The 12,382-nt window shown below is 37.7% G+C and overlaps 1 protein-coding gene across 1 annotated transcript in view; it reads right to left on the reverse strand.

Annotated features, from left to right (window-relative positions):
• zbtb32 (zinc finger and BTB domain containing 32) overlaps window positions 1-8,314 on the reverse strand; it is a 9,223-nt gene extending 909 nt beyond the window's left edge. The window contains exons 1-4 of the mRNA XM_058084611.2: window positions 8,267-8,314; window positions 5,002-5,877; window positions 2,212-2,300; window positions 489-644 (exon numbers count right to left, since the gene is read on the reverse strand). Coding sequence (XP_057940594.2) covers window positions 489-644; window positions 2,212-2,300; window positions 5,002-5,852 — 1,096 coding nt within the window. The 5' untranslated portion in view covers window positions 5,853-5,877; window positions 8,267-8,314. The remainder of the gene's footprint in view (window positions 1-488; window positions 645-2,211; window positions 2,301-5,001; window positions 5,878-8,266) is intronic.
• Window positions 8,315-12,382: the final 4,068 nt, after the last annotated feature.

The following is a 12,382-nucleotide window of genomic DNA, read 5'->3' on the forward strand; positions in this document are numbered from 1 at the left end:
GTATATTTATGGTTGATTATTTTGTCAAATTATAATTGAAGGCATTTTAATAATGTGGAATTACTTTGACCTGCCTTGTGCAAAGGGCCCAAGAGAAATTGATTAAATCTGAATTTATATTTAATTTATATTTAATATGCCATCATGTGACATGATGTGCCATAATATGCACATCAAAGCATACATTTAAGTAATTTACAGATAATAATTCAATGAAAAATAATGGTAAACTTGACAAATTCTTAACACTATATTATGCACTTTCTGCATATTCTACTTATCTCACTGGCTGGTAGCATAATAACAGTTAGCATATTAACATTTTAACGGTTCACATGTGAAATATGATCTCACAAAATGTTTTTTGAGCTGTTTTCTGCCGTTTGTATGTTGCATTACCTAACTTTCTTAACGGTTAGCATGCTGACTGTTAGCATTCAACATATCATGGCTATTTAGCGGTATTCCATTATGAAGTATAACCATACCTGTGTGAACTCGATGATGTGTGTCCAGTTGATGTTTGAGACTAAACTTTTTGGGACAGTGTTGGCACTGGTAAGGTCTTGCTCCTCTGAGGTCTTGTCCGTTGGATTGGGAATGCCGATCTTTCTCAAAGTGTTGACGCCTTGCACAGGCTTCCTCTGTTTAGACAAAAAAAGGTCACGCATCTGAATATTCAGGGTAAATACATCATCGGAACAATATGACCATGGAGGAGTTTCACTGATGCAACTGCCATCCAATTGACAAAAGTCTTCATTTTGTTTTTCTTCTGCCATTCAGAGGAAAAACTGCTGTGTTTTGGATCATGAACAGATGACCGGGCATTCTACTTTAGCATTTTTTGGTAGACAACCGAATTCATGGGTCCATTTCTCACAGCATGCCTTCCAGGTCCTGAAACTGCAAAACAGCCCCAGGCCATCACACTACCACCACCATATTTTACTGTTAGATTTAGGCCTGATGTAATGGGACACACACATTCCAAAAAGTTCAACTTTTGTCTCATCAAACCACAGCATTTTCCCAAAGGTCTTGGGGATCATCAAGATGTTTTCCGGCAAAATTCCAGTGTTTTTGTCTTGGAACTCTGCCATTCAGGCTGTCTCTGCTCAGTGTCTTTCTTATGACGGAGTCATGAACACTGACTTTAACTGAGGCAAGTGAGGCCTGCACTTCTTTGAATGTTACCTCTTGGACAAGTCGTCGCTCCACTCTTGGGGTCGGCCGGCTAATCCTGGGAAGGTTCACCACTCTTCCATGTTTTCGCCATTCATGGATAATGGCTCTCACTGTGGTTTGCTATAGTCCTAAAGCTTCAGAAATTTATTTTTAACCTTTTTTTTTGAACGGATAGACCTCAACGACTTTCTTTCTGGTGGGTTTGGTGCAACAGTGGGCAGTCACCTTTTCAGTCAATTTTTTTTTGTAGATTTTGTCTTCAGTTTTGTTGTCATTGGCTAATATTGAAATTGGTTTGACGATCTGAATTTAAGTGCAACAAACATGCAAAAATGTAAGAACTCAGGAAAGGGGCTTTTCACACCTCTGTATTTTAGGCCTATTGTCCATCGGTCTGAGATGGGTTGTATTCATTTCACCCTAAGACATTTCTCAGTAATTGCAGGGGCTGCAGTAAGTCCTAGATCAGGGGTCTCAAACACGCGGACACTAGTTTGAGGCCCCCGCCTTGATATGAAAGCTTAATGTTAGTGCGGCCCGCGCAAGTTTGATTTGGATGCTGTATGGTATCATGTACCCAGAAAAAATTATTAAGTTTGATTAATGTTCATGTCAAAGGTTAAATAACTGTTAATAGTTATCCTCCCTATCCGTGGGGAAGTGGTAAGTTTTTGGCTATTTAAGTTTAAAGGAAATAACTTGAAGGCTACCGTTTAGGTCGCTAGCTCTCTAGTTTGCGAGTTAGCATGTGTCTCAAGACCCTGCAGGTAGTTTGCACGATCATGTACTGTTCTTTGTTGTGCACAAACACTTGCATTCAGGACGTACTGTACTGCGTGTATGGCTGTCTAGCTACTAAACCACACAGCTCCACCATTCTCTGTAAACCACAACTCTATTCAACACTTTCCATGTCGTATAGCATATAGACGCTGAGGTTAGAGGTCACCATAAGTGCTGTCTTTTTAAAGTTTACGTACTAAAAAATGATGAGCTGTCATTTGCCTGATATCACAATCTTACCTGGTGATGAGAAGGCTGACTCAGGCTGCAGTGGACCACGGCAGTGCCTGCAGTCTGGAACGGTGTCAGCTCGGTGAACATTATGGCGGCTGTGGAGAAGGTTCAGGTCATGAAAAATATCCTAACTGCACCTCTTTATGCATGAAAAATAATAACCAAGTCAGTCTTTATTTCTTAATCAAGCAGCATAACATATTTAGTATATTGGGTAGTAAGTTGGTGTATTATTTTTGGAGCATTATGAGGCAGTGAATGGGGAAAAAATGAGAAAAATGTTCAATTCAATTTGTATAATTTTTTTTTACAATGTATACATTTTTATATTTTTATTAGGGATTTCTTATATTGCCTTTTTTTTTTTGCAGAAAACCGATATTGTCCAGCTCTCAAATTCCAGTACAGATATCTACCATTTTTTTAAAGGTACAATTCACACTTTATTAATAAATAAAATTTTTTACTACATTTTTATAACACAAAAAATAATTGAGGGTTTATGAAGTGTAGGGTTTTTTAGAATAAATAAGATTTCCTTCAATTAATATCATAAGATAATTATTATTACATTATTTTTTTCTTATTAAGTCCAATATTTGTATTTTTAGAATATCTGTAATATCTGTAATCTCGCTAAATATATTGAGATCCAACAATGAAACAACAAAATAAAAACAATCAGGATTTATTAATATAATAATGCTCACTCTGTTCATTACGATATGCATTATTATCTTCATAAAATCTGTGTTTTTTTAATATTTATATGTTTATTCTAATAGATCTCATTGGATTGTGCAGTGTTGTTAAAGTGACATGTTACAGTACACCGACCTGGGATGATCCGGATGCTAAAATCCCATACACTACAGAAATATTTTCCCCCATAAAGTTCAACAATACTTTCATAGAGTGTAGAAATGGCCGCTTTTAACCGTGAAACAATGTCACAGCGGGTGGAAAATCTCGAATTGCACAAAAGAGGGGAAAAAATTAGGGGACTCCCCTACACATATATATACTTTGACACATACTCTTTAAAGTTGTATTGTGCAAAACAATACACAGCGTACGTTGATTCAAAACAAGGACATTATTATCACATCAAGTAGAAGAGTAATTATTTTACTACCGGATAGTAAACTCATTGTTTGTGACCTAATTTTTTCCCCTCCTTCTTTTAGACGCCGTGAGGTGAACAGAGGGACTGGCACATGTTGGTGAGTCAGGTACTACTGTGACTCCTTAAAGGGAACAATGAGGTAAATTAGGGGAAATAAGAGGTACTCTGCAAGGAAAACAGGCAGATGATTAATAACAGCCAACCGGCGCTATTAACATATAGTAGGGGTGGGTAAATATTATGACTGGTGGGCCGCATTGAGTTAACAAAATTGCCTGGGGGGGGGGGCCAGAACATAGTATATTTAACACATACACTATTTTATGCTTATAATTTTCCTTGAATTATTTGTCTAATTGTATCTGTAAAAGTGTTATACTATCAGCTGTATGTTCTCATGTCCCTTTAAACATCAGACCACATCAAACTATGTCTTTTTTTTTTTTTTAACTAAATAAGACATCCGACTTCCAAGTCATGTTCTCAGTTTGTATTTTAAAAGTTCAAATACTTAGAAAGCAACTGGCGGGCCGGATTCAAACACCTGATGGGCCGCATGTGGCCCCCGGGCTGTCGTTTGCCCACCCCTGACATATAGTAATGGTAATGGTTTTATTTCATTTGAACATGCATCAGATTACAATTGAATGCATCCCATAATCAGTTCACAGTTCCACATGTCCAAAAGGAGTAGGAAGAAGCAAAGCTTATTAAATCCTACCCCTCCATCTGGTACTTTTACAATCAGTAACTGTTACATTTGTTCACTTCCTGCTTTCCATAATACAGTTTTTTTGGGTTTTGTTTTTTTTTTTAATAAATAATGCATCTCGTACCGAAGTACGAGGTGATATGAGCATCCAATGACATAATGGGTACCATAGTAAGTGTCAATATAGTGATATGTATAGCACATCACCCTCAATATCATAAGATATTCAATCACCTAATGTCTTAAGATATATTTCTTGGCAAATAAAGAAGTGCAACTTTAATATTTTCAAAATATAAATATTATTTTTAGGCAAAAAGGCCTTAATCTATTGTATAAACAGATGTGTTTTTTTATGTGAAACAATGTCATTAAATATCTTGAATACATTGGCGAACAGCGCGCAGGCCACACAGCTAGGAAACCCGAGTTCAATTCCACCCTCGGCCATCTTTTTCTTTTTCTCCGGGTACTCCGGTTTCCTCCCACATTCCAAAAAACATGCTAGGTTAATTAGCGACTTCAAATTGTCCATAGGTATGAATGTGAGTGTGAATGGTTGTTTGTCTATATGTGCCCTGTGATTGGCTGGCCTCCAGTCCGGGGTGTACCTTGCCTCTCGCCCTGAAGACAGCTGGGATAGGCTCCAGCATCCCCCGCGACCCTCGTGAGGATAAGCGGTAGAAAATGAATGAATGAACATTGGCTAACAGCGTGCAGGCCACACAGCTAGGAGACCCGAGTTCAATTCCACCCTCGGCCATCTTTTTCTCCGGGTACTCCGGTTTCCTCCCACATTCCTAAAAACATGCTAGGTTAATTGGTTAATTTTATGTTTCATAGTATTTAGCACATTGTTAAACAGATGTGATATTGATTTTAAAAAGTGTTTTGGTTGTTTTTTCATGCAAAAAGGTGCTAAAACAGAGAGCTTAGTTTTTAAAAAAAAGTGACGCACCTCAACTCAGTGGTCTTGTCAACCTTCCGTTTGGCCTTTTTTCTTGCTTGCTTGATGCTGCTCCCCGTCCGTGTAGAAGCAGCGTAGTGATTTTGTGCATAACTTGCATGCAGGTTTGTTCTAACAGAGCAGTGAGCGTTTGCGGTTTTTGGGTATCGGGGGCCCTGGGAATGTAAGATACGGGGGCTGGATAGGGTGACGTTGTGTGCCGCAGTGGGCTGAGCTGCTATAAAGTTGGAATAGTTCTCCGCGATGCACCTCAGTGTGCTCACGGAGCTCCACATGTGTCTTGGGAACGACCAAGGGGAAGAGGACATCATGGTGGACACTGAGCTGGTGATGACGCTGTCTCTGCTGAAAGTGGATTCTGACTTGAGGTCCTCTGTTCTCACTTGGAGTTTGTCTTCTTCACTTCTCTTTTTCTTTTCATCGACTTCCTCATGGCCGTTTTTCACCAGTCTTTGACGCTCCTCATTCATCTTGAGAAGGTTTATGTCCAAATGATGTTGACATTCTTCCTCCAACGACCGCATCTCCAACATCTGAGCGGCTTTGAGTAGCCTCTGCAGGTCGTCCACTGACACCTCCAAAGTCTGCATGTAGGCAAAGTCTAAGACCTGTTGGAAGGTCCTGGGTGAGAGATCCTCAAGCGTACAGTGAACCTGGTGGTCTGCTTCTTCTCGGTCTAAAGTCTGTGCTAATTTAGTGCTGGCACAAGCCAACACCAAACGATGAGCCCTAAAAGTTTGATTGTTGACGGAGATGACGGCGTCACATAACGAACCCGAGCGACGTAAGGCATCCGCCCTGTGCAGGAAGTGGAAATATTGCGTGTTGTTGAGTCGGATCATTTCCGAAGTGAGTCGTTCTTAGAATCTGAGAACACAAAGCAGCAGAAAAATATTTTGTGTTAAGTTTCATCAAAAAACGATACCTTTATTAGCATTATTTTAACACATTATAAGCAACTATGAACACAAAATATCTTCTATTTATTTATGTTTCTGTTCCTTGCTCAATAATTCAAAGCTTTATCAAATCTTAAGCCCAAGCATTACTGTAGGTGTCGGGTTTGACACATTTATCATCTCTCATCTATCGGGGGGTTGATACATGCGCTAGTCAGTCATATCTCATATCACACTTGATGTGTTGACAAGTACTATGTCTTGTGAAAGCTTTCATATTACATTGCTCACTTAGATGCTGCAAAACCTTCAGTGTATCAAACTGTGACTCAACACAAATGCCGTAAAATTTGAACATCTTAAAACGATACGTAAACTACTGTAATACTGTAATGGCATGCATTTACACAAAGTATATACAACAATAAGTTGTCGGTCACGCTTACTTTAAGCAGTCCTCTGGTAATGGTAATGGTTTAATTTCATTTGAACATGCATCAGATTACAATTGAATGCATCACATAATCAGTTCACAGTTCCACATGTCCAAAAGGAGTAGGAAGAAGCAAAGCTTATTAAATCCTACCCCTCCATCTGGTACTTTTACAACCAGTAACTGTTACATTTGTTCACTTCCTGCTTTCCTAATTTATTTTTTTAAATGTATTTTATTATTAAAAAAAATAATTTCATTTATATTTATATATAATATTTATTTTATTTATATATTTTTTACATTTTTATATGTATATTTTTTATATTTTTATATATTTTTAAAATATTTTTTGTCATGTACAAAAGTACAAGGTGATATGAGCATCCAATGACATAATGTGTACCATAGTAAGTGTCAATATAGTGATATATATAGCACATCATGACTGGTTCAAGACTCTTCATCCTTGTATTTAGCAAACATCAACTGCTTGTATTGTTTCTGGAATTGGAAACAATACAATACATTAGTGATGGACAGTAATTATGAAACACGATGACATTTAGTTGCCTCCTTACTGGAATTTCTTGCACTAGTTTTTGAAATCTTTCTCTTTTACGGTTTATCGCTCCAGGTCTTTTCAAATTAATTTTTATATCTACTCTAAGTTAGCGTCAAATTGCATCCTAGCATTTCAGAAATACATGAAATAAGCTCTGCCACTTCCTACTTTTTCGGGTGTAATAAAATGTGCAAATGTCAACGTTAATGGAATTTTGCTAAGCGTGTTCGAAATACCACTAAACTATATCTGAGAGTTTTTTTTTTGTTTTTGTTTAGAAGAAAGTACACAAAATGATAGTAGTTAATGATGAACAAACCTACATAACCCTAATCCAGGGGTGGGCAAACTACGGCCCGGGGGCCACATGCGGCCCACCAAGTGTTTGAATCCGGCCCGCCAGTTGCAACTTTTAACATACAAACTAGCAACGTGACTTGCATGTCGGATGTCTTATTTAGTAAAAAAAAAAACAACAAAACTTTAAAATTTAATGACATAGTTTGATGTGCTCCTGAAAAAAGGGGCATGAGAACATACATCTGATGGTATAACATTTTTCAGATAAAATTAGACAATTCAAGGAAAATTATAAGCATAAAATAGTGTGTATGTGTGTTAAATATATGTTCTGGCCCCCGGGGACAATTTTGTTAACTCAATGCAGCCCACAAGTCAAAATATTTGTTCTCATTAGTTCCTCATTAGTGTATTTTTGTGTACTTTATTATTCTAAAGTGAGACTAGTTAGGTTTCATTATAGCCTACCACAGCCACATTTAGAAAACATATTATATTATGTTTAAAATAACAATTAAAAATTAAAATAAAAAATCTAAATTAATTAAAAAAACAATCAATATTGGTGTAAATATTTTACTATTTATTCAGGAATAATTTCTAATTTAAAAAAAGCAATACTATACAACCATTAATTATTCCAACATTACAATGCATATCAATTTGTCAACTTTGGTATCACATCAATAAAAAAAATAATGGAGCTCTAAATTAAACCTTTCCCCCCCCCTCCCAGCAATGTAAATTGTATCGTTCTGCCGCAGGAAATAACTTGCGACCACAACTGTACAGTCTTGAGTGATTTTTGCCGCCGTTGCTCTCTAGTTGACACATATTTAGCATGTGTTGTACCAGCCATCCCATATTAAACACTGTACAAAGATACTAATGATGGACACTGTCAGAGATTAATTTAGCACAATGTTCATCACTGTGGTTGTTGTTTTATTCTAATATGTAGTAATAAATCTCCAATTGTTGATTGTACCTCATGTATCCCTAACTGGACACAAACACGAACAGGATGTTCACCGTGTGTGTGTGGAGGTTGATACTTACCGGATGTATAGAGAGTCTCTCGCTGTGTTGAGCGATGGCCAAGCTCTCATCACGTCTGGGACTGCAAAGGTGAGATGGTTTCCTCTCACTTGTCGTCGTCCCTCCTCTTCATTGCTCTCCCTCTCTCATTGGTTCATTGAGGGACGGTACCTTGTTTTTGCATTAACAGTTAGCTAGCTTAGCTGTAGGTCTACATTAGATATACCCTGCGCTTTGTAACGTGACTTAATCATGCTCTGTTCTGTTTATTGGAGTGGTTGTAGTTTGGGGTGTATTAACTACACTGCGTCATACTGAGAGTTGTTATTGGAATATTTTTCATCTTAAGCACAATCATGTTCAATCACCAAAATGATATTATATTTACCAAAAGCTTCTAAAATCTGCTTTTAAAGACTCTCGCAGAAAAGAGAGAAGCTAAATACTGTTTGCTAACACTTTACAAAAAGGTACACACAATGACAGTGGTTACTGAGGTGCTAACCTACCACCACTCATTAGTTCCTAGTAACTACTCTTATTGATGTGCCTTAGTTCCTCAGTAACTACTCATTAGTTCTTTATTAGTAGTAGTTTGTTAGTAACCACTCTAAATATACATGCCTTAGTTCCTCAGTAGCTACTCATTTGTTTATTAGTAACTACTCTAAATGCATGTGCCTTAGTCCCCCAGTAACTACTCATTAGTTTCTTAGTAACTACTCTAAATGCATGTGCCTTAATTCCTCAGTAACTACTCATTAGTTTCTTAGTAACTACTCCAAATGCATGTGCCTTAGTTCCTCAGTAACTATTCTAAACATCAGTTCTTCATTAGTTCTTCAGTAGTTTCTCAGTAACTACTCTAAATGTGCCTTAGAGTTCCTCAGGAACTACTCTACTCTTTAGTTCCTCATTGGTTCTTCATTAGTTTCTCAGTAACTACTCTAAATAGATGTGCCTTAGTCCCCCAGTAACTACTCATTAGTTTCTTAGTAACTACTCTAAATGCATGTGCCTTAATTCCTCAGTAACTACTCATTAGTTTCTTAGTAACTACTCCAAATGCATGTGCCTTAGTTCCTCTGTAACTACTCTACCCATCAGTTCTTCATTGGTTCTTCAGTAGTTTCTCAGTAACTACTCGAAATTAATGTGCCTTAGAGTTCCTCAGTAACTACTCCACTCTTTAGTTCCTCATTGGTTCTTCATTAGTTTCTCAGTAACTACTCTAAATAGATGTGCCTTAGTTCCTCAGTAACTACTCAACTCATTAATTCCTCATTGGTTCTTAGTTGGTTTCTCAGTAACTACTCTAAATGCATGTGCCTCGGTTCCTTGGTAACCACTCTACTGATCAGTTCCTCAGTTTGTCATTAGTTCCCCAGTAACTACTCACAAATGGTGCGCCTTAGTCATTAGTTCATCAGTAACTACTCTAAATTGTTGTGTCTTGTTTCCTCAGTATTTGCACTACTCAATAGTTCTCTGTTTATCAGTAACTACTCTAAATGTGTATGCCTTATTTCATCAGTAATTACTCTACTCATCAGTTCTTCATTAGGTCTTCACTAGTTTCCCGGTAACTACTCTAAATGAATGTGCCCTAGTTCCTCAGTAACTACTCTAAATTTATGGGCTTTGGACATTAGCCCATTAGTTTTTCATTAGTTTCCCAGTAACTACTCTAAGTGTATGTGCCTTAGTCCCCCAGTAACTAATCTACTCATTAGTTCCTCAGTAACTACTCTAAATGTATGGGCCTTGGTTGTTAGTTCCTCATTAGTTTCCAAGTAACTACTCTAAATGTATGTGCCTTAGTTCCTCAAGAACTAAACTACTCATTAGTTCAGTTTTTCCTTCATTCCTCAGTAACTACTCTAAATGAATGGGCCTTAGTTCCTAACTTCAAATAGACTGAGTACATTACAGCCCTGGGCCACTATTTGAGGAAATAATACAGTAATTATGGCAAATATGCCAATTTCAGGGCTTCTTCGACCCGACTGGTCCATATTGAGAAGGAAGTGTTAACCTTATCCTGTCAACCATCACTTGTTGGTCACAAAATGAACGGTCCATGTACTGCAACACCAAACCACTTGAAAGATACTCATCTGTGACAGGAAACATGCAGACATGAGCTTTTTTGGGGTGGGGGGTGGGGAGGCGGTCTATATGTCAGGTTAAGTGTCACTCAAAGTCTTAAAATAGAAGTTGCTGCCTCGTCTTTTCCATATGTTACATGTTGAAGTAAAAAGGTGTTGCTGTGCTGCTCAGTCTTCTTAGAATCTCCACAGCTGTATATGCCTTAGTTCCTCAGTAACTACTCATTAGTTTCTTAGTAACTACTCTAGATGCATGTGCCTTAATTCCTCAGTAACTACTCATTAGTTTATTAGTAACTACTCTAAATGCATGTGCCTTAATTCCTCTGTAACTACTCATTAGTTTCTTAGTAACTACTCTAAATGCACATGCCTTAATTCCACAGTAACTACTCATTAGCTATTTATTATTAGTAGTTTCTTAGTAACCACTCTAGTAAGTGTATATGTCTTAGTTCCTCAGTAACCACTCATTATTTTCTTAGTAACTACTCTAAATGTATATGCCTTAGTTCCTCAGTAACTACTCACTTGTTTCTTAGTAACTACTCTAAATGTATGCGCTTTAATTCCTCAGTAACTATTTATTAGTTTCTTAGTAACTACTCTAAATGCATGTGCCTTAATTCCTCAGTAACTACTCTACTCATTCGTTCCTAATTGGTTCTTCATAAGGTTCTCAGTAACTACTCTAAATTCATGTGCCTTAGCTCCTCAGTAACTACTCAAGTCATTAGTTCCTCGTTGGTTCTTAGTTGGTTTCTCAGTAACTACTCTAAATGTATGTGTCTCAGTTCCTTGGTAACCACTCTACTGATCAGTTCCTCAGTTCGTCATTAGTTCTTCAGTAACTACTCCAAAATGGTGCGCCTTAGTCATCAGTTCTTCATTAGTTCTTCATAAGGTTCTCAGTAACTACTCTAAATTGATGTGCCTTAGCTCCTCAGTAACTACTCAAGTCAGTTCCTTGTTGGTTCTCAGTTGGTTTCTCAGTAACTACTCTAAATGTATGTGTCTCAGTTCCTTGGTAACCACTCGACTGATCAGTTCCTCAGTTCGTCATTAGTTCTTCAGTAACTACTCAAAAACGGTGCGCCTTAGTCATCAGCTCGTCATTAGTTTTTCATAAGGTTCTCAGTAACTACTCTAAATTGATGTGCCTTAGCTCCTCAGTAACTACTCAAGTCATTAGTTCCTCGTTGGTTCTCAGTTGGTTTCTCAGTAACTACTCTAAATGTATGTGTCTCAGTTCCTTGGTAACCACTCTACTGATCAGTTCCTCAGTTCATCATTAGTTCTTCAGTAACTACTCCAAAACGGTGCGCCTTAGTCATTAGTTCATCAGTAACTACTCTAAATTGTTGTGCCTTGTTTCCTCAGTATCTACTCTACTCAATAGGTCTCTGTTTATCAATAACTACTCTAAATGTATATGCCTTATTTGATCTTCCTTCCACTTCCTGCTTTCCTAATATAGTTTAGGGTTTTTTTTGACACAATGACATAATGGGTACCATATGTCATTGTATGGTCATATCACCTTGTACTTCGGTATGAGGTGCATTATTAAAAAAAAAAAAAAAAGTCATGTAAAACATCACAAAAGCTGTCCAATCACATCCTTGGATTTTTTTTTACTGTCCTAAGACCGGACCAGAGTATAACTACTACTGTAGGTTTCATGTTGTTTTCTTGAATGAATCAAAGAGCTGGTGAAGTAAACCAAACGCCCAGCCAAGACTGCTGCCACAGAGCGGTAAATATGAGTCATTTTACCACAGTGGACGTGGACGTGGACGCTGTCAAAATTCCGAGGAACCACAAAGCGGTCGACATGACTGTTGTTCCAAATGGAAGCAACCATGCTAGCGTGCCGCTGTACAACCACATATCTTTTTCACAGTAAAGCGACTACCTACTTTGCCGGGTTAGTGTCTGGGCTTCTTACACTTCTTTGTAATTTGTGGAGGAAGTGTGTGAGGCCGCCTACTCACTCTTGGTAGTGATCATGCTAATGCTTGGCTTCAGT

Source organism: Doryrhamphus excisus, linkage group LG17 (genome assembly GCF_037039965.1).
Source record: "Doryrhamphus excisus strain RoL-2023G ecotype Guam linkage group LG17, RoL_Dexc_Guam_v1.1, whole genome shotgun sequence".
Classification (NCBI taxonomy): domain Eukaryota; kingdom Metazoa; phylum Chordata; class Actinopteri; order Syngnathiformes; family Syngnathidae; genus Doryrhamphus; species Doryrhamphus excisus.